This window comes from Odocoileus virginianus, unplaced genomic scaffold (assembly GCF_023699985.2).
Source record: "Odocoileus virginianus isolate 20LAN1187 ecotype Illinois unplaced genomic scaffold, Ovbor_1.2 Unplaced_Scaffold_10, whole genome shotgun sequence".
In the NCBI taxonomy this organism is placed as follows: Eukaryota; Metazoa; Chordata; class Mammalia; order Artiodactyla; family Cervidae; genus Odocoileus; species Odocoileus virginianus.
In genome coordinates, this window is record NW_027224272.1 from 995289 (window position 1) to 1017490 (window position 22202).

A 22202-nucleotide genomic window follows, 5' to 3' on the forward strand; every position below is an offset into this window, starting at 1 on the left:
AAATATACATTAATGTAAAGTCCTATGAATTACTCAGTTATACCATAACATGCCTACCACAAAGAAATATAGTACTAAAAGTCTCCATATTTGTCTAATGTTGGAGGATACCATAGCAATGGAAAAAAAAAAAAAACAATCTGGATACTCCAGAAATCACCATTATCATAGCCAAGCTAGCTTAGTATCTGTCAGTCTGTCTGGATTTACCATGCCTTCAATGCTGAATAAAAGAAAGGTTAGAAAATTGTAACTTAAAGCCTAAAATTGTGGTGATGTTGTTAAAGTGCAGACTTGTGGTAAGATCCTACCTGAGGCAACCAGCAGCCTCATCAATTTCTACTTAATTTAATTCAGAACCCGAATGGCACCAGTCACGGGGGAGAGAAAAATAAAAGGGCAAATAAGCTGAAACTAATATGACTATGGCTACAATGGACATGTTCCCAGAAATTAAGATGTTTGTAACATCTTATAAATGTCACAAGGGAGGGACATATGGGCTTTTTGAAGGATCAGGGTAAGTTTCTTTGGATAGATGAGAACAGATCTGAAGGCCTGGCCTGAAAGAAAAATAGCATGCATGTGCACTCTACCAATTGTAGAATAGTTCAAAAAATTAATTTGATTATAGTTCAGAAAATACAGGACTTTCTGGTGGCACAGTGAATAAGAATCCACCTGTCAATGCAGGAAACACAGGTTCGATCTGATCCCTGGTCTGGGAAGATTCCACATGTCACAGAGCAACTAAGCCCATGCACAACTACTGAGCCTCCAAGCCACAACTATTGAGTCCATGAGCTTTAATTACTGAAGACTGAATGCCCTAGAACCCATACTTCACAACAAGAGAAGCTACTGCAACAAGAAGCCCAAGCACCATAACTAGAGTGGCCCCCCATTTGCAGCAACTAGAGAAGCCTGCATGAAGCAACAAAGACCCAGAGCAACCAAAAATTTTAAAATAAATATATTTTAAAAAATGCAAATCAAGAACACAGTGAGGTACCATTTTACACTCAATAGACTGGCAAACATTAAGTCTTACAAAGAAATTATGGAGCAACAGAACATGGAGCAATGGAAACTTGAGAAAAAACATGGAAATTATCTTGTGCAGTCAAATATATATATAATCTCAGAAACTCTACCTCTAGAGAAACTCTTACATAAGTACCTTAGAAGATAAGTACATGAATGTTCATAGCTGTGGTGGTGGTGGTGGTTTAATCACTAAGTTGTGTTTGACTCTTGTGACCCCATGGACTGTAACCTGCCAGGCTTCCTCTGTCCATGGAATTTTCCAGGCAAGAATACTGGAGTGGGTTGCCATTTCCTTCTCCAGGGGATTTTCCCAACCCAGGAATTGAACCTGGGTCTCCTGCATTGCAGGCAGATTCTTTATCAACTGAGCTACAAGGGAAGTTCATAGCTATAGTATTTGTAATATCAAAAAAGAAAATCACAAAAAACAGATACTAACTGAATGGACAATGGAATGAGTCTACAAATTACAGTATGTCTACATAATAGATTATTAAGTACCAGGGATAATGAATAACATACAGCTACACATAATCAAGATGAAGTTTAAAAACATAACATTCAATTAAAAGTAACCCACCAAAGATAATATATCTTTGTTATAAAGCTGAGAAACCAACAAACTAAACTAAATAATAAACAGTTAAGGAATTTATACATATGTGGCAACCCAATTAGAAAAAATAAAGAGATAATAATGACAAAATTCAGGAATGTGGTTATCTCTTAAGACGGGTAGGATCAGGATGAAGCCTATAGATAATTTAATGGTTTTGGTACCATTCTGATACTTAAATTCAGTGGTGAATTCTTAAACCTTCATTTAATCTGCTCAGTACTCTGCTTCATTACTTACATTTATATTACATATATTAATTTTTATATCACACTACTATATAATAAAAAAAATTTTACCTACATGGGCTGACTAGGGACACATCAATAAAAATCACTACACTCATAAACTGATTCTACAAATAGGCAACATACTTACTGGATGGATTTCAACATCAGCAACCTCAACAGATCCACCAATCCTAAGGTCTATGTCATTTGCATGGCGAATAGCAACCTGTTTAGGAGAAACATAAAATTCTGCAGAAACCACACTAAAATATACTCATATACTTCTCAGGTACAATATTACCTGACATTTATATAACATTTTATGATTTATATAATCATAACATACTATAAATGTCACAAGATTTATTCTGGCAGTTGTCATCCTATTTCTCGGGATGTAGACTTGAAATTAAGAGAAGTGAATTTTAAACTCTTAAAAACTTCCACCACAAATGGGACTGACAGCTTGTGAATTTGATTGAAGAGTTCTACCCATTTGCCTTGGCATTACTGCCTCAAACTCCACGTAAGCTTATTGTATTGACCTAACTTCAACAGGATATTCAAAATTAAAACAAGAAACTAAGTACAACATGCTTCTTTCCATAGAAAGATACTAACATCCAAAACAACCATAATTCTAATGAGGGCAGCTAAAATTTGCTGAGTCTACAGGCCAAGCACACTGCTAAATGCATTATCTTTTTTTTAAAATCTTCAGTATTTTTTTAATACCCTAATTTCCAAGTGAGGAAAACTGAGGCTTGAGGTCACAAAAGTTGAAAGTAGCAGTGGCTAACCGTGGACCAAGAACTGCCTGAACAATCTCTTTCAAGAAAATTAATATAGTGAAATAAAAATTTAGGTGTATAACTCCTAAAAAACAAGGCCTGAAAATTACATGAACACATAATTGTCTAATCAAAATCTGAAGCATGAAAATATCATTCCTTGAAAGCCCTATCTACATGAGATTGGTAGCAATCAACCTCAAGATTTTAAATCTAAATGTATACTATAATTACAAAAGAGTTATGGATGAATTTCACTCTTTCAACAGAATCAGTGACATTGTTTATAGACAAACCATAAAATACCATTGTTTCAGAGTGCCATCTAGACAGTCTTATTAACTGAACTGCTTAATTCATAATACTACATGATTTCTATATTTTATTTATAGAATATATAGTACATAAACAAAATACTTGACTAAAATCATAAGAAGCATAAGTCAATGCTTCAGAAGTAATTACAAATCAGTATGTGCTTCGCTGATGAATGCTGCATGTAAATCTCAACCCCCCATAGCTGCCTTTTACTTACCTCTACATTCGTGGGTCATGAAAAATTCCAGGCTACCATAACACATTCACTACCCTCACTCATTGCTCGTTGACCTTTCTATCTCCCAAGACTTCATCTGTACCCTAACCGATACCACTCCTCACAAATTCATGGCCCCAGAAACCATATACTCATCTGTGCCTCTATTTCTCACAATCCTCTACCATCCCTGCTTTCTTGCCCATTTTCAGAGACACGAATTCTAGGATGTCACATGTCACAGGGATATCTAAGTCTGTGATGTGTGATTTCTTTCCAGATCAGCCCCCATTTACCTGTCTCTATTTCCTTTTTTATTTAACTTCTTACAAAGTTTATCATTTCAACTTCTCATCAATATATTCAGCCCATTTACACTCATTCTTGGTCTTTAGATGGGTAACAGAAATAATCTCTATCATCTCTAAAATTAATCCTTAGCCTTCAGACCAATATGCATAAGCAATGACTTCTTTATTAGACATATTAGACATCTCTACATAGGGATGCAAAAGGTGCTTCAAACTCATGATTTCCCTCTAAAATCTGCTACTCATCCTCTAATCTCTTTCTCATTGAATGTAGTTCATCTGTCTAACTCTTGACTAACTTATTTTACTTATGTGTGACCCCTTCTAATCATCAAACCCTAAATGTTCATCTCTTAAATTTGACATGAATTTGTCTAGAATACTGTCTCCTAACAAAGAACACAATCTTCTCCTGCCTGGACATCATTACCAGACTAGTAACCGCACTGGTCCCAGTTTCACGCTACTCTATAACTGAAGTGATGTCTGAAAAATGCAAATCTGATTGTGAAACACCATGCTTAAAGACTCCTAGTTCTTAAGTTAATATTCTGAGCTTCTAAGTTGTTGATAAGGACCTGTATGACCTAAAATTTATACAGGTCTCTAAATATTTACATCTTTCTCCACTATCATCCATTCAATCTATAAAGCCATGTTAAACTAAGTTTTTTCATATCTGCCTTGTAGCTCGCTCTCTCCTCCTATATCTGATCATGGTTCCTTAAGTACTTTTTCTTCTTCTCCTCCTTCACCCCACTACTATCCCTTTTCTCTGAATGATTTTTAACTTCAGTGCCTTTTAGATGCATCTTCCCCTAGGAAACTTCCCTTGAACATGTTAAGCCTGGCTGCAAACCTCTCCTGTGTACTCCCTCAGCCTGCTACATTTCTCCATCATTATACTTACTATACTATCTTTTAATTTTGAGTTATTTGCATCCTCCATCAGATTGTACACTCTCAGAGAACAAGGACTCTAATTATCTTGTTCAATTTTACAATCCTAGCATGTACAGAAGAGCCTAACACATAATGTATGCCCAATAAATACCCAGGGAATAGATGAATAAATGAATCTCATTATATTATAATGTTAAAAAGATAAACTTTGTAAAAGCAGTATAGTTCTCTGAAATACAGTGGCAATTAATCTCTCAGTAAAACCTATACTTTAGTGGCTATATTTTTTACTTTTTCCAGAATAGTATATAAAAAATTCTGTCCAAATATCAGACCATATATCATAATACATAATTTATAAACATCTTTCAGTACATAATTCTTTATAAAGGTAGGATATAATTATTAGGTTATTTATTTCAGGGCCAAGCAAATTGATATTTATTATATTAAGCCACATGTTATTTAAGAATTAACAGTTATGAGAAATTGAAGGATAAAATGGGGGATACATCTTAAGCCATTCATTTTGATCTGATGATAGCATACATGTTATTTTTTTAAATGCCGGTTAATGCACACAGTTGATCATCAGATTGAAGATTAAGAGTATTCCATGAGTTTATTTAATAAAGAAAATTTATTACAGACTCATCTTACATGTTTTTTTTTCTGTTTAATGAACTCTTGGAGAAGTCCTTAAAATCAAGGTAGTATCTTTTTATTCACATAATTCCCAGAACATAAAATAGTAAGAAATTTTATGTGTGCTATAAAATAGAGATGTTAACCTCATATACAATTTATCTATAATTCCTATAGTTATCAAAGCTATTTAGAATTAGCATCCAAAAATTGATTATTTTTTCCTAAGGCATCTTTTAATACCATGGAGAAAACAATCCTTTGCTTTGTGACTAGTGAGGCCTTGTCACAAGTTAGAGATAGCAAATATTCCAAGTTGATGTGAAAAAGCCCTCAAATTGATGAAAGGTATCCATTTCAACTTAGTAGAGACTTCCATTAGCAACTTTCATCAAAAATATTTTCTACAAATTATACCTACTATTATAAATATCATAAGCAAACAAACCCATAGAGACATACATAAGAAGTGAGAACACATATGCATAAACATACCTTTGCTCTTGTGTCAAATTTTTCTTTAATGGTGGGAGTACAGGAGATATTGAGAACAGTTAGTCCCCCCAGTGGGATGATTCCTTGTGATGGAACAATATTAATCATAGACAAAAGGCTCTGGTCACAAATCTATAATCAAAAATTTGTAGAAATGTGACATTATCCTTTAAAGTTATCATTCCAAAATTTTCATAGGTTGCTTCTACACCACTACACAGAGACATGACCTGCAGGTACGGGGCATGAGATGATGTGAAATAGATTTTCAAACAGCAGACAAACATTTTGAATTTCAACAAGGATTTGCACCCTTAACCCACAAACAGAACTTGCAGCAGGGACGTCTTCCAATCCAAATAGGATAATGAAGTGGCTTCAAGATTTTGAAAAACTTACAAAAGAATGAGATATATCTGTTGGAGAGATGCCAAAATTCTAGATACTATTTTGATAGCTGCCTTTGCCCTGATCCTAAAAAACTGAAAGCAAAGTTAGTGGGAAGGCAAGATGATAAAGTAACCTCCTCTTCTTTATTATTTACTTCATAGCCTAGTGCCTAAGATATCATTTCAACCTTCAAAAAAGTAACTTACCAAAAGAGTTAAGGTATGGTTTGTCAGAAGCCAATTTAGGTTTAACTGTCATTTCTTAAGTCAGAATAATTTGAAGGGAAACTGGTTAAGATATGCTTAGGATGATGGAACACCCCCTAAGATCTCAGAACTAATTCTGAAGCAACAGAGTAGAAAGGGTATTTTCCTTTGCTTGTTGGGGCAGAAGATATGTAAATATAAAGCTTGAAAGAAAGCTCTCAAATACTAACGTCTACTGTCACTATTAGGAGATTTTAATGTTGGTTTAAAAAACAACAACAACAGCAGCCACCCTAGGATCGAACCTAGGTCTCCTGCATTGCAGTCAGATTCTGAACTATCTGAGCCACCAGGAAGCTCAATTTAAATATCACACACTGCACAAATTAAATCAGGAGTAATAACTATAAACAGAGTATCTGTCGAATGATCTTGATCTAGGTCCCACTTACTACCGTAACAGTTTTAATGACAGAGTGAAAATGAGGGGGAAAAAGGAAAAGCTATACTGAATATAACAAAAAATGTACGTTTTTTCCATTTTTACATCATCTTTTTTTTTCAATAAAACAACAGAAAGAAAGAAAAAGGAGGGGTAAGAGCAGAAAAAAAGGAGAGACTAAGGAAGAGACAGACAGAGAAAGAGGCAAATTTTATGGGAAATTAAAAGGACAAAGTATTACAATAGATGAAATGTATACAGATAAATCTCATATGAAAAACCAAAATGTCAACATTAGCCGATGTATAAAGGCTAAAGTATTAATGGCATAGAACTCATAGTAAACACATATTTCAAGTTATAATAAGATCTGATTCAAGTAAGATTCCAAGATTCTACATTACCTTGAAATAAGCATGGTTTTGTCCTACATTGTGAAGAATGGTTTTCCTCCAAGTTGTTAGCCCTTGAGGGCTATTGCTAAAGAGTATCCGTGGCTCTAAAACTGTTACCTTGGGGTGTCCAAGCTAATAATAAGAAGAAAGAGAATGTGAAATTGAAATAATTGTAAACATGCTTTTTTATCCCCCATCAGATAACTCAAGCTTTTTCAGCTTCATAGAAATTTCTAAAATATGAAGTGTTATCAGATTTTATGGTGTGTTTAAGAGAAAAGAATTGAATATTTATAATGTAATCATAAACTGAAGGCAGGGAGAGCAAGAAAAGTCCAAGGAGAAAGTAAATCCATGACTGAGAATCATGTAGAACAGTCACTGTAGGGGATAATAGAGATCACCTACCCCCTTATACACAAGGTTTCCTATGTTCTATGGAAAAGGAAAAAGCTCAATAATCATGTAAGTATGGGAAATAGTGTGTGTGTCAAAATATTATTCAGGCAAGTTTCTACTAGAAGTCTTCTCAAAGAGCTTAATATACTGATAATGCCTACTTTGCTTATCTGACAGTGGGGAAGTAGTTCACTGTGATGCACAGAATTATTTAAGCACAGGAGTCCCTCATGGGGTCCTACACAAACCACTTCACAGAACTACTGGAACATAAAATGTTTTTTTGGAAATTCTGATATTATCCACCTCTCCCATTTTAAAGGAAAACAATAACCAATGCAAACTAAAACTCAAAATTTCTAACTCCTCTAGAAAGTGAAAAGTGAAACTGTTAGTTACTCAGTCATGTCTGACTCTTTTGTGACCCCATGGACTGTAGCCCACCAGGTTCCTCTGTCCATGGGATTTTTTAGGCAAGAATACTGGAGTGGGTTGCCATTTCCTTCTCCAGGGGATCTTCCCAACCCAGGGATCAAACTCTGGTCTCCTGCATTGCAGGCAGATTCTTTACTGTCTGAGCCACCAGGGAAACCCAATTAATCTAGATGCTAATGTAAGCAATACATATTATTTCTTATTGTATAAGGAGATTTTAATATATTCTTATAGTTAAAGAACATGATTTGGATAACTGGAATAATAACCTTTTAAACAAAGCTAACAAAAGATCAAATGGTCAAGTAAGTCCTTCACAGTTAATGACAAACCTTAAATGAACATTTTATTTAATCATTTTGTGTTCCTCCCATCTTTATTTTCTTAAGAGTAACACTTCACAGTTCACTTAACTTCAAGGGCTTCAAAAATTTGCCAAAATAAATTAATTCAGTATTCTGATATCTCAGAGTTTAACTCTTAATCAATCCACTGTAGGGAAAGTGGAAATCAAATTTTATGAGAGGGTAAAGGCAAACGCTGTGTAGGCAGATCACTTTGGATATAAATTCAAGTAGGGCATTTACTGCACACGTGAACTTGTACTAGATAGTTAACCATTCTACTGCTCCATTTCTACACCCAGCAACTAATATATGCCTTATAGAGTTGTTACAAGGATTAAATTAAATAATACATTAACATCATTGTGCATCATATCTGAGACACAATAATTAATAAATGATACTTTATGGCTACTGGTGGGGGGGGAAGAAGGGGATAAATTGTGAGATTGACATGTAAACATTATATGTGAGTATCTGTGCCACTCAGTCATGTCCAACTCTTTGCAACCCCATGGACTGCAGCCCACCAGGCTTCTCCATCCATGAAATTTCCCCAGGCAAGAATACTGGAGGGGGTAGCCATTCCCTTCTCCAGGGGATCTTCCCGCCCCAGGAATCAAACCTGGGTCTCCCACATTGTGGGCAGATTCTTCACCATCTGAGCCGTCAGGGAAGCCCCATATACACATTAGTATATATAATATAGATAACTAATAAGGGCCTACGGTACAGCCCAGGGAACTCCACTCAACACTGTGCAATGACCAAAATGGGTGCGTGCATGCTAAGTCACTTCAGTCACGTCTGACTCTTTGCAATGCTACGGAGTGTAGCTCGCCAGGCTTCTCTGACAATGGTTTTCTCCAGGCAAGAATACTGGAGTGGGTTGCCATGCTCTCCTCCAGGGGATCTTTCCAACTCAGGGATTGAACCCACATCTCTTATACCACCTGCATTGGCAGGCAGGTTCTTTACCACTAGCGCCACCTGGCACCGGGAACTCTCTTCAATACTCTGTAATGACCTATATGGGAAAAGAATCTAAAACAGAAAAAAGAAGAGGGTGGATATATGTATAGGTCTAACTGATTCACTTTGCTGTGACCCAGATAACCACGATGGTGTGATCACTCACCTTGAGCCAGACATCCTGGAATGTGAAGTGAAGTGGCCCTTAGGAAGCATCATTACAAAGCTAGTGGAGAGGTGATGGAATTCCAGCTAAGCTATTTCAAATCCTAAAAGATGATGCTGTTAAAGTGCTGCACTCAATATGCCAGCAAATTTGGAAAATTCAGCAGTGGCCACAGGACTGGAAAAGGTCAGTTTTCATTCCAATGCCAAAGAAAGGCAATGCCAAAGAATGTTCACACTACCACACAATTGCTCTCATCTCACACTAGCAAAGTAATGCTTAAAATTCTCCGAGTCAGGCTTCAACAGCACATGAACCAAGAACTTCCAGATGTTCAAGCTGGATTAGAAAAGGCAGAGGAACCAGAGATCAAATTGTCAACATCCACTGGATCATAGAAAAAGCAAGAGAATTCCAGAAAAACATCTACTTCTGCTTCATTGACTACGCCAAAGCCTCTGACTGTGTGGATCACAATAAACTGTGGAAAATTCTTGGCGAGATGGGAATACCAGACCACCTGACCTGCCTCCTGAGAAATCGATATGCAGGTCAAGAAACAATAGTTAGAACCGGACATGGAAAACAGGACTGGTTCCAAACTGGAAAAGGAGTATGTCAAGGCTGTATTTTGTCACCCTGCTTATTTAACTTATATGCAGAGTACATCATGTGAAATGCTGGGCTGGATGAAGCACAAACTGGAATCAAGATTTCTGGGAGAAATATCAATAACCTCAGATATGCAGATGACACCACCCTTATGGCAGAAAGTGAAGAGGAACTAAAGAGCCTCTTGATGAAAGTGAAAGAGGAGAGTGAAAAAGCTGACTTAAAACTCAACATTCAGAAAACTAAGATCATGGCATCCAGTCCCATCACTTCATGGCAAATAGATGGGGAAACAATGGAAACAGTGAGAGACTTTATTTTGGGGGGCTCCAAAATCACTGCAGATGGTGACTGCAGCCATGAAATTAAAAGACACTTGCTTCTTGGAAGAAAAGCTATGACAAACCTAGACAGCATATTAAAAAGCAGAGACATTACTTTGCTGACAAAGGTCTGTATAGTCAAAGCTATGGTTTTTCCAGTAGTCATGTATGGATGTGAGAGTTGGACCATAAAGAAAGCTGAGCGCCAAAGAACTGATGCTTTTGAACTGTGGTGTTGGAGAAGACTCTTGAGAGTCCCTTGGACTGCAAGGAGATCAAACCAGTCAATCCTAAAGGAGATCAGTCCTGAATATTCATTGGAAAGACTGATACTGAAGCTGAAGCTCTAATACTTTGGCCACCTGATGTGAAGAACTGACTCATTGGAAAAGACCCTGATGCTGGGAAAGACTGAAGGCAGGAGGAGAAGGGGACGACAGAGGATGAGATGGTTGGATGGCATCACTGACTTGATGGACATGAGTTTGAGCAAGCTCCAGGAGTTGGTGATGGACAGGGATGGACAGGGTCACAAACAGTCAGACATGACTAAGTGACTGAACTGAACTGAGAATACTAAAAATGCAATACAATAGGGAAAAAAAATAATTTTCTCTATTATTGGCATTTATTAATGAAACAATTTAATTTTAAGCAGCTCCCATGGTGTTATGGTATATTTACAGACTCTCTAATACATATCAAGTCTCTAATAAGAATCTAGTATTACTGGTATAAAAGCCGTGGATTTCTGAGTTAATTTTAGATAAGATGACACTTTTTTTTTTAAGCAAAGTCTTCATTTAAGGCAGAGAAGTGGCTCCAAGAAGATACTAAGACAATTTAGTTAACTAAGTGTAGCTAGCAACATCAGATTTTACTAACATAGTATATATACCCAACTATATATACATAGTTGTTTGGTTTCCTGGGTAGCTCAAATAGTAAAGAATCTGCCTGCAATGCAGGAGACCTGGGTTCGATCCCTGGGTTGGGAAGATTCCCTGGAGAAGGACATGGCAACCCACTCCAGTATTCTTGCCTGGAGAATTGCAAGAACAGTACAGCCTTGTGGGCTACAGCCCATGGAGACGCACAGAGTCAGACATGACTGAGCGACTAACACTTTCACTTTCATATACACATATGCATACCAACCAATTTAGAGCCCTCAAAATAAAAGTCATATTCAAAGGAAGTCATTACATGTGCAAGACATTTCAGTGTCAGCGTGTTTCCTTCACTGACATGAAGAATAAATTCTCCCCTTTCTGGAGAATCAAAACCCGGCTGCCATGTTACTTCACATTCCAATGAGGAGTATGGTTCAACAGTGCCTACAGAGAATTTAGAGAGAATAAGAAAGTTATACCACATTTTTATTATATTTAATTTTTAATACCTAAAATAAGAACTGGCATATAAATATAATGATATTTAAAAACTATTTGAATTAAACAAAATACAGGGAACACCTTATACTCTAATAGGCATATCACAATATTTGATAAAAAATATGCTAATATTTAGAAAAAACTTATCAATGAAGAGACACTCTAGGATTAGAAATTACTTTATATGGTAGAAAATTATTTGTGATCCCTATTCAAACATCCCCTCCACATTTCTCAACACTCTGAAATACACCATTCATCCAGTTTTTTCGAGGAAGGAATTATCATTAACAAGAGGCTTCTTTTGTTCATTTGTTTCAATGTTCACATACCTAGAGATATAACTTCTGATGTAGTTTTTACTAACACATTTCTGTAACTCAAACAGATTTAGAACCCAGGAAGGATCAGGCACATTTGCTGTGAGTTGCTTTACCTGTTGAAATTATCATCTCCTTTGGACTAAAAAAATACTTGATGGAAAGAATGACTTAGAAGCTGTTCCCTCAGATAGGTAGGATCATAGGAGATTCAAAGGCACAGGACACTTAAGAGAGAGATGAGTGACAATCACAGCAAACTTTGCCTTGAGTCAGGCTGACTCACATATGATGGTAGTTTCCTCAATTTTGAAAAAGATATAGTGCCTACCTCCTAGTTTTGCAGTGGCCATATATAGGGAGGTAACAAGACACACACAAAGTGTCTAATATAGTATGTGATACCAAGAAAGCACCCAGTGTCAAATGTTATTATTATTACCCTTGAATGTTAATACTACAGTTGGCACAATAATTTATAAAAAGAAGAGAAACTGCTCATGCTAACAGTCTAGTTGGGATCCATAAGAATTATATTTGTCTACAAATAACAAAAAGTCCATTCCCCTTAGTCCAAAGGATTACACAGATACAAGTTTATTTATCTCAGGCAATCAGAAGTCCCAAGACAGATATTCCAGGGCTGCCTTAACAGCTTGACAATGCTTTCAAGGAGCAATGTTCCTAGCTTCCCACACTACCATTCCGTATCACGTGACCTTCCTCAGTGTAGAAAGGTATCAAAGCATAGTGGTTAAAAGAACGCAGATTCTAAGGTCAAACTCCCTGGTTCAAATTTCAGCTCTGATGCTTACTAGCTGAGACTTTGGACAATTTACTTAACCTACGTAACACAGAGTCCTCATGGATAAAGGAGAACAACTACACCTAACTTAGAGAATCACTACAGGTATTAAACAAGCTAATATAAGCAGAAGTACTTCAAACAGTAGGGTGGAACTAAAAGAAATTTCTGCTCAAATCTCATTGGCAAGAAAGGATGGGGAAAAGAGGTATCTAAATAAAAACACTGCTTCCACAAACAAAATGAGGGCCCCGTAAGGAAGGGGAATGGTTAACAGATATGGGCTTAGTAACATCTATCACAACAGGAGATGGACAGAAACAAAAATGTTGTAGATGACATAACAAATACACAATGGGAGTGGGGCAGGGGTGGTGGGGGAATTCTAAATTAGCCCAAGAAAGTGGAAGAAACTCATAAGGAGATGGCATTTATGTTGTGACTCAAGGAAGAGTAGGAATTCTGCAGTAGAACAAAGTCTGCGGGAATAATAGATGTTAAGTGATGGTACTGGGAGAGAGAGATGTAAGAAGACTGTGATGAGAAGAAACTTTGACAAAGAAGAGTCAGTGCTATTTATAAAGACACCTGAGCTTTCAGAGAATAGCTGAGAGCAGCACAGGGATTACAGATTCATGTCAAGAGGGTTAGCTTGAGGTCAATATTCTCCCTTCAACCAGCATGGCTATATATATTTCTCCAAGAGTACTATGTGCATTGGATGACTGAATTAAGAAAGGCTGATACTGGCAAGGCAGGTACTGCAAATGGCCAAGGAGTGAGAGAATTAAGAAAGACAGTGAGAATGAATTGAACAAAGACACGTCTGAGGACTGAGTGGACTCAGGGGTTCAGTACAGTTAAAGACAACAAGGATGAACACATAACAAGCAGAAACATAAACACTATTTAATGAAAAAGTCAAATTAGAAACCATCAATCCACCCTTAGATTCTCAACTTATAAAACAAATCCAAACTATCATGTTTCAAGAAGAAAGGACAGTCACAACATAAAACTTAACTTATAACACTTCACGTTAGTTTACAAAAATATAGAGACAGATACGATTAAATGCATTATGTAGAATGTAAAAGCAATTCTAGGAGAGCAAAATTTGCCACCCAAAAATGTGCCTCTTTGGTGTGAGGATTAGTTTAAGCTGATTATTTTTAACAGAAGTCTTGGGAAATTTTTTCTTGTTACCTCCTCCTTAAGTGCCTGAAAAATTTAGATAAAGGGCTAGTTCCAAGAACAGAGCTACCACCAGAGATACCTGCAAAGAATATGGGCTAGATGTGATAGAGGACTCTCAGCTGGGCCTGGAGATAAAGTCCACTATGGGTACCATGGTCTCTGCATGACCCAGAAAATATCTGTTTCCCAAACACTTGCTATCTCACTTCCATGTGTATTTGTTTTCTCTTCTTTGAATCCCCAAGCCACTATCCCAAACATCCACTTTTGCCTTTAGTTGAAGATGGTATTTAAGGTGAGGATTTTGGCCACTCTGTCAAGTTATTGGGTTTTCCTGGGTCTCTCTCATCAATATATGTTATTAAACCTTTGCTTTTCTCCTGTTAATCTGTCAATTTAATTCTTAATTGCACTCATCTCACATGTTAGTAAAGTAATGCTCAAAATTCTCCAAGCTAGGCTTCAACAGTATGTGAACCGTGAACTTCCAGATGTTCAAGCTGATTTTAGAAAAGGCAGAGGAACCAGAGATCAAATTGCCAACATCTGCTGGATCATCAAAAAAACAAGAGAGTTCCAGAAAAACATCTACTTCTGCTTTATTGACTATGCCAAAGCCTTTGACTGTGTGGATCACAATAAACTGTGGAAAATTCTGAAAGAGATGGGAATACCAGAACACCTGACCTGCCTCTTGAGAAATCTGTATGCAGGTCAGGAAGCAACAGCTAGAACTGGACATGGAACAACAGACTGGTTCCAAATAGGAAAAGGAATACGTCAAGGCTGTATACTGTCACCCTGCTTATTTAACTTATATGCAGAGTACATCATGAGAAACGCTGGGCTAGATGAAGCACAAGCTGGAATCAAGATTTCCAGGAAAAATATCAATAACCTCAGATATGCAGATGACACCACCCTTATGGCAGAAAGCAAAGAAGAACTAAAGAGCCTCTTGATGAAAGTGAAAGAGGAAAGTGAAAAAGTTGGCTTAAAGCTCAACATTCAGAAAACTAAGATCATGGCATCTGGTCCCATCACTTCATGGCAAACAGATGGGGAAACAGTGGCTGACTTTATTTTTGGGGCTCCAAAATCACTGCAGATGGTGATTGTAGCCATGAAATTAAAAGACACTTGCTCCTTGGAAGGAAAGTTATGACCAACTTAGACAGCATATTAAAAAGCAGACACATTACTAACAAAGGTCCAACTCATCAAGGCTATGGTTTTTCCGGTGGTCATGTATAGGTGTGACTTTTGGACTATAAAGAAAGCTGAGTGTCGAAGAATTGATGCTTTTGAACTGTGGTGTTGGAGCAGACTCTTGAGAGTCCCTTGGACTGCAAGGAGATCCAACCAGTCCATCCTAAAGGAGATCAGTCCTGAGTGTTCACTGGAAGGACTGATGTTGAAGCCAAAACTCCAATACTTTGGCCACCTGATGTGAAGAGCTAACTCATTGGAAAAGACCCTGATGCTGGGAAAGTTTGAAGGCAGGAGGAGAAGGGGAGGACAGAGGATTTGATGGTTACATGTCACCACCGACTCAATGGAGATGAGTTTGAGTAGACTCCGGGAGCTGGTGATGGTCAGGGAGGCCATGGGGTTGCGAAGAATCGGACACGACTAAAGGGTAGAAGAAAATGTCTTCTTCCCCAACACAATATAACAAAAGGGACATAAGAAACATGTGACTCAATAAAATGATCTATACAAACAGGCAAAAATAAAGTTGATTATTTTATGAAAGTTCTGAGCATCAAACAGAAAATGATATAAGAGAAATCTATGTGTATAAATCATGCATACTTTCCTCAATAATATATGAAATACATTTAAGTATTGTAGCATTTATGTTCTAAAAAAACTAAAACCACTTAAAGGCTAATGATATCATTCACATAAACACTGTTATTTTTGTTCTTTGCATTCTCAATTGTGGCTGACTCATACTGTATTTGGAATTAAATGTCTTTGTTTTTGCTTTGATTTAAAAAGAAAAAAGTAAGACATGTTATGAGCAACCCAAAGAAAAAAAAACATTAAATTTTTTCTGTAAAAACATAGTACTAAAAACCATGAGAAGTTTGTGTATGTGTGTGCTCAGTCGTGTCTGATTCCTGTGACCCCATAGACTGTAGCCCACCAGGCTCCAGGCAAGAATACTGGAATGGGTTGCCATTTCCTCCTCCAGGGAATCTTCCTGACTCAGGGATCAAACCTGCATCTTCTGCATTGGCAGGTGGAATTTTTACCCCTGAGCCAGCAGGGAAGCCTCTAAGTTAAAAACTTGTTAATTCTATAATAGTGTCTCTTGCAACCTGTGCATTGGCAAGCAGATTCTTTTACAACTGCACTGTAATTCCACTTTTGACAAATGAATCTTTGTCACAGCATTTTCATGGTAGCCGAAAGGGGGAAGTCCAACAACTCAACCCTGGCTAGGATGGAGAAATACAAGGAAAAGTGCCTATGCACAGTGCTTTTCAGATACCTTTAGTGCCGTATCACATGCTTGATCCGAACCTATATCTGGAATGCAGATAATATAACTACATCTGACACCTGCTGAAAAAAACTGGAGAAGGTTTATCTACAATCTCTGAAATCTACAGAAATCATTTCTTTTTCTTCTCTGATCATTTACTCAGCTTTTCTCTAGATTGGGGCAGGACCCAATATTTCCAGTATTAGTAACAACAACAACAACAACAACAAAAGAGCTTGGTCAAATGAATCTGCTGAAGATTCAGAGGAAGTATTTCTCAAATCCTTAATAAATTATAATCTGGGATTGTGCTAAATCTATCCAGATTAATAAAAAGATTAAATACAGTTATATCAATGATCTCCAGTCATAATAAAAGAACAGTCCTCCTCCTCCATTTGTTAAGTTTGTTAACATCTCTGCATATATCTGCACTAAAATTAAATGAAGTATTAAAGTGTTCAGTCGCTCAGTGTCCAACTCTTTGCGATCCCATGGACTGTAGCCTGCCAGGCTTCTCTGTCCATGGAATTCTCCAGGCAAGAATACTGGAGTGGGTTGCCATTTCCTTCTCCAGGGGATCTTCCCAACCCAGGGATTGAACCTGGGTCTGCCTGCATTACAGGCAGATTCTTTACCATCTGAGCCACCAGGGAAGCCCCTTAAATTAATACTCAAGCTTGTTTATAACACTGCCCTTTCACAACACTGGTGCACACTCAGTCATGTCTGACTCTTTGTGACCCTATGGACTGTAGCCCGCCAGGCTCTTCTGTCCATGGGATTTTTCAGGCAAGAACACTGGAGTGGGTTGCCATTTCCTCCTCCAGGGGATCTTCCCAACCCAGGGATCAAATCCACGTCTCCTGCATCTCCTGCATTGCAGGCAGATTCTTTACCACTGTGTCAGTAGAGTTATACAAAAGTCATGATTTGGAAATGACTGATATTCCCAGGAAAATCCCCTAAGACAAGAATTCTACACACCAGGACTCCTTTGTGATCTGAAGTATAGTCTACTTAGATCTCAAATGAAGACTATTCCTAAATTAGAGATAAAGAGGTAGGGAGAGGGAAGGGGAGGAAAGAACACAGGGAAGCCAAGAGGGCAGGAATGTCCCATTGTCACAAGATCATATGTGATGTACTTGTACATTCTTAGCACCTTTATACAGTATACACTTAAGATATGACTAAGGCCTGGACACACGAATAAATCAATGTCTAAATCAAACAAACAGAATAAACTATTACCTTTAGCTGGATGAATGGAAAATGCCATCCCCTTTCCTGTATTTATCGGTTGCCATTTAAATTTGACAAAGTAATTCTGATGATTATACATCCTCACTGTCCCCCTAAAACATGTTTTCACCAAGAAGCCTTGTGGTCTCAGTATCAGCTCATTAGAAGATAGCTGAAGTCTTACTGGCAGGACAACTGCCATCACCAAGATGTGTCCACCAGGCATATTGTTCACTGTGAAGGTGAAAGACCTGTAACAGAGCAAAAGCATCCAAATTAAATGGATAACAGCTCTTAACTGAATGACAGACTTCAGGTACATGTAAAAATGCATATATTATGGATTGATATCCACAATTCTTGGTGAAAATGAAATCAAAATAATTATGAAAGGTAATTAGACTGAAATATGAATCCACAAATTGCTGCACATATAGTTTCTACCTTTTAGAACCAAATACGACATATACAAAAATAATTGGGGCAAATAAACAAAAGGACATTTTTAATTCTAGCAAGCAGAAATTTGAAAATAAATCCTACTTCCAAAATTTTCCAATGGTGGGAGATTCAAATATCATTGAAATACAAGTACTAGTTGTAGGTGGAATCACATATGAAAATTGGTTAGTTTTCTGAAGTTCTTCCAAACTGACATCTAATTGGACCAGAATGTGAATTGGTAGCATATTAATAATATGTAGTAGATGAGTATTTGTTGAGTTCACACAAACATCACCAAAGTTAAGGACAGAGGGCCCTGAAAAAAACAAAAAGTTACTAAGTTTAATTGCTGACAAATGTATTCATTGACTTATTTTTGTAAGTATTCACACTATATTTTGATCAATTAATTCATTAAAAATAGCACTTAAAATATTTACTATAATATCAGAAATTAACAGAGTGTTTCATAAAGATGTTCATAACTTGATGGTTAGAGGTTATTGGCCAAAATTCAAATAGATTCTGATTATATGGAAAAGCACATGACAAAATTACTAACACTAATTATAACTCATCTCAGTACACAAATTTGCATACTCCAACACCCTCTCCACTCTCATGAAGGCATCTATGTTCACTTATCCAGAATTTACAGAAATTGGCAACTTTCCCATGACTCATTATTTAAATTTTGTTTTTCTCTTTAAATGCCCAAAGTTTTTACATAACTCCAAAAAGTATTCTTGTGCCCTTTCATAGTTTCTCCCTACCTCCATCCTCTGTATTCCCCCTTTCCAGACAACCACTCATTTGCTTTATGTCACTATAGATCAGGCTGCATTTTCCAGACTTTAGTATGAGTGGAATAATACAGAATATGTGTTTTTTTTCTCTGGTTTCTTTCATTTAGCAAGTTCTCTGGAGATCTATTTAAGATGTTTCATGTGTCAATAGTCTATTCCTTTATATTACTAAGTAGCAGTCCATTATAGGTGAATGTTTACACATCACCTGATACCCCTTGGATTCTTCCCAGGTATGGCCTATTAAAATTAAGGATGCTAAAATATTTGCAAACAAGTATTTTATTTAAAATATACCTTCATTTCCTTTAGATATTTAGGAGTATAATGAATGGATAACATGGTAGATGTGTGTTTAAATGTATAAGAAACTGCTAAACTTCTTCGAAATGGTTGTATCGAGTTGGCCAAAAAGTTTGTTCTGACTTTTCTATATCTTATGGAAAAACCCAAAAGAACTTTTTGGCCAACCCAATTTAATTTCACATTCCCACTAGCAGTATACAAGCGTCTCAGTTCCCCCAAATCTTCAGCAACAATTGAAGTGGTAAGTTTTTTAGCCATTCTAATAGATTTATATAGTAGTATCTCATTTTGGTTTTATTTTGTGTTTCCCTAACAATGAATGTTAAAAAAAACAAAGATCATGGCATCCAGTCCTATCACTTTATGACAAATATAGAAGGGGAAAAAGTAGAAGCTGTGACAAAGTTTCTGTTTCCTGGGCTCCAAAATCACTGTGGATGGTGACTTCAGCCACAAAATTAGAAGATGCTTGCTTTTTGGAAGGAAGGCCATGCCAAGCCTAAACAGTGTATTAAAAAGCAAAGACATCACTTTGCCAACAAAGGTCCATACAGTCAAAGCTATAGTTTTCCAGTAGTCATATATGGATGTGAGAGTTGGACCATAAAGAAGGCTGAATGCCAAAGAATTGATGCTTTCGAATTGTGGTGCTAGAGAAGATCTTGAGAGTCCCTTGGACTGCAAGGAGATCAAGCCAGTCAATCCTAAAGGAAATTAACCCTGAATACCCATTGGAAGGACTACTGCTAAAGCTGGAGCTCCAATACTTTGGCCACCTGATGTGAAGAGTCGACTCATTGGAAAAGACCCTGATGCTGGAAAAGATTGAAGGCAAAAGGAGAAGAGGGCAGCAGAGGATGAGATGGTTGGATGGCATCACTGATTCAATGGACATGAACTTGGGCAAACTCCAGGAGATGGTGAGGGACAGGGAGGCCTGGCATGCTGTAGTCCATGGGGTCGCAAGAGCTGGACATGATTTAGTGACTGAACAACAACAACAGCAATGAATAATGGTATATATCTTTCCATGTGCATATCTGTTGTTATATCTTCTATAAGGAAGGAAGAACATGACTTAATGATCTATCTATTTTGATTTACTTTTGCCATGTCATGTTACGTATGGCTACAAATTCAGGGTTTTTTTTGTTGTTGTTTTTGTTGTTGTTGTTGTTTTTGGCTTGTGACTTCTACATCCCAGCACTATTTATTGCAAAGACTAGGTTTTCTGCACCATACTGTATTTGCATCTTTGTCAAAATTCAGTTGTCCAACATACACAGATCTATTTCTGGACCTTACGTATCAGTTATTGGTCTATAGTTATGCCAATAACATACTGTTTTCCTTATTAATAAATCTAGAAATCAAGCAGTGTATTATCATCAACACATTTTCCTTTTCCAAAAATTTTTTGACTGTTCTAACTACTTTGCATTCCTATGTTAATTTTAAAATGAGCCTGTCAATTTCTACAAAAGATCCTGATGGGATTTTGGTTGGAATTATGGTGAATCTGTATCTTCTTTGGATTGTTTCTGCATATCCTTTATGTCTCTGCATAACTTTTTGAATAAACAGAATACAGTTACAATAACAGTTTCAGTGTCATTGTCTGATAATTTTAACGTAAGTATCAGTATTAATGATTTAGCTGGCCAATAATTCTATTTATTATGGTTTATATTTCCCTGCTTCTTTTTATGTGCTGTAATATTTACTTGGATGTCAGATATAGTAAATTTTACCTCATTCGGTACTAGAAAATTTTTCATATTCTTGTAATTTTCCTGAGCTCTACTTTGGAAGGAAGTTACCTTAAAACAGATTGATGCTTCCAGATCTTTCTTTTATGAATGTTACCTGGGTCCAGAGTATTGCTCTAACTAGTAATAATTATCCTCCACTACTGAGGCAAGAACTTTCTCAGTACTCTGCCTCAACACCCCATGAATCATGAGGTTTAAGTACTCGTTGAGGCAAACAATACAGAGGTGTGCTAGAAATATTAAGACAGAGATCCAAGAACAAGAAAGACAAAGTGTGTCTAATAAGATTCAATTTATACTTAGGATTGCCAAAGCAATCCTGCAAAGGATGAGCTAATTTGAAAGACTTACACTTAATGATTTCAAAACTTATCAGAAAGCTACTTACCAACAGTGTAGAACTGTCACTAGAATAGATGTACAGATCAATGGAACAGAATTAAGACTCCAGAAACAAGCCTTGACATATTTGGTCATTTGATTTTTGACAAAGGTGCCAAGGCAATTCAATGAGAAATGATGGTATTTTCAACAAATGGTGCTGGGACAACTGAATATCCACATATAACAATATGAATTTAGACTCTTAACTCTTACCATAAACAAAAATTTAAAAAACATTAAAAGGAATTGTAGTCCTAAACGTAAGATCTAAAAATACAAAATGTTTAGGAGAAAATATTTGTGAATTGAGCTAGCTAAAGATTGTTGGGCATGATATTAAAAGCACGATTAAAAAAAAACAAAAGCATGATTAATAAAATGAAAAAATTTAGCTAATTCAATTTTGTTTAAATAATTGCTGTGCTTTAAATAACACTATTAAGAAAACAAACCAAAAAAAAAACAAGCCACAGATTTAGGGGAAATATTTGGAAATCATATCTGAAAAAAGATGTGTATTCAAAATACATAAACAATTCTTAAACTCTCTAATGAGGAGGCAAATATTCAAATTAAAAATTGGAGAAAGACATTTCTCCAAATAAGATAAACAATTTAAATAGTTCTATCTCTAAGTAAATACATCAATATATATTCAACACTTTGTCAAAAAGAAAATGCAAATCAAAACCACAATGAGAGACCATTTTGCACCCACTAGTATGGCTGTAATCAAGAAGACAAAAAATAACAATTGTTGGTGAAAACCTGGAGAAAC

The 22202-nt window shown here is 36.6% G+C and overlaps 1 protein-coding gene across 1 annotated transcript in view; it reads right to left on the reverse strand.

The window, feature by feature from the left end:
• CFAP47 (cilia and flagella associated protein 47) overlaps positions 1-22202 on the reverse strand; it is a 491580-nt gene that overhangs the window by 427293 nt on the left and 42085 nt on the right. Inside the window, exons 14-19 of the mRNA XM_020881679.2 lie at positions 18256-18472; positions 17722-17963; positions 11464-11594; positions 7016-7138; positions 5574-5705; positions 2042-2119 (exon numbers count right to left, since the gene is read on the reverse strand). Coding sequence (XP_020737338.2) covers positions 2042-2119; positions 5574-5705; positions 7016-7138; positions 11464-11594; positions 17722-17963; positions 18256-18472 — 923 coding nt within the window. The remainder of the gene's footprint in view (positions 1-2041; positions 2120-5573; positions 5706-7015; positions 7139-11463; positions 11595-17721; positions 17964-18255; positions 18473-22202) is intronic.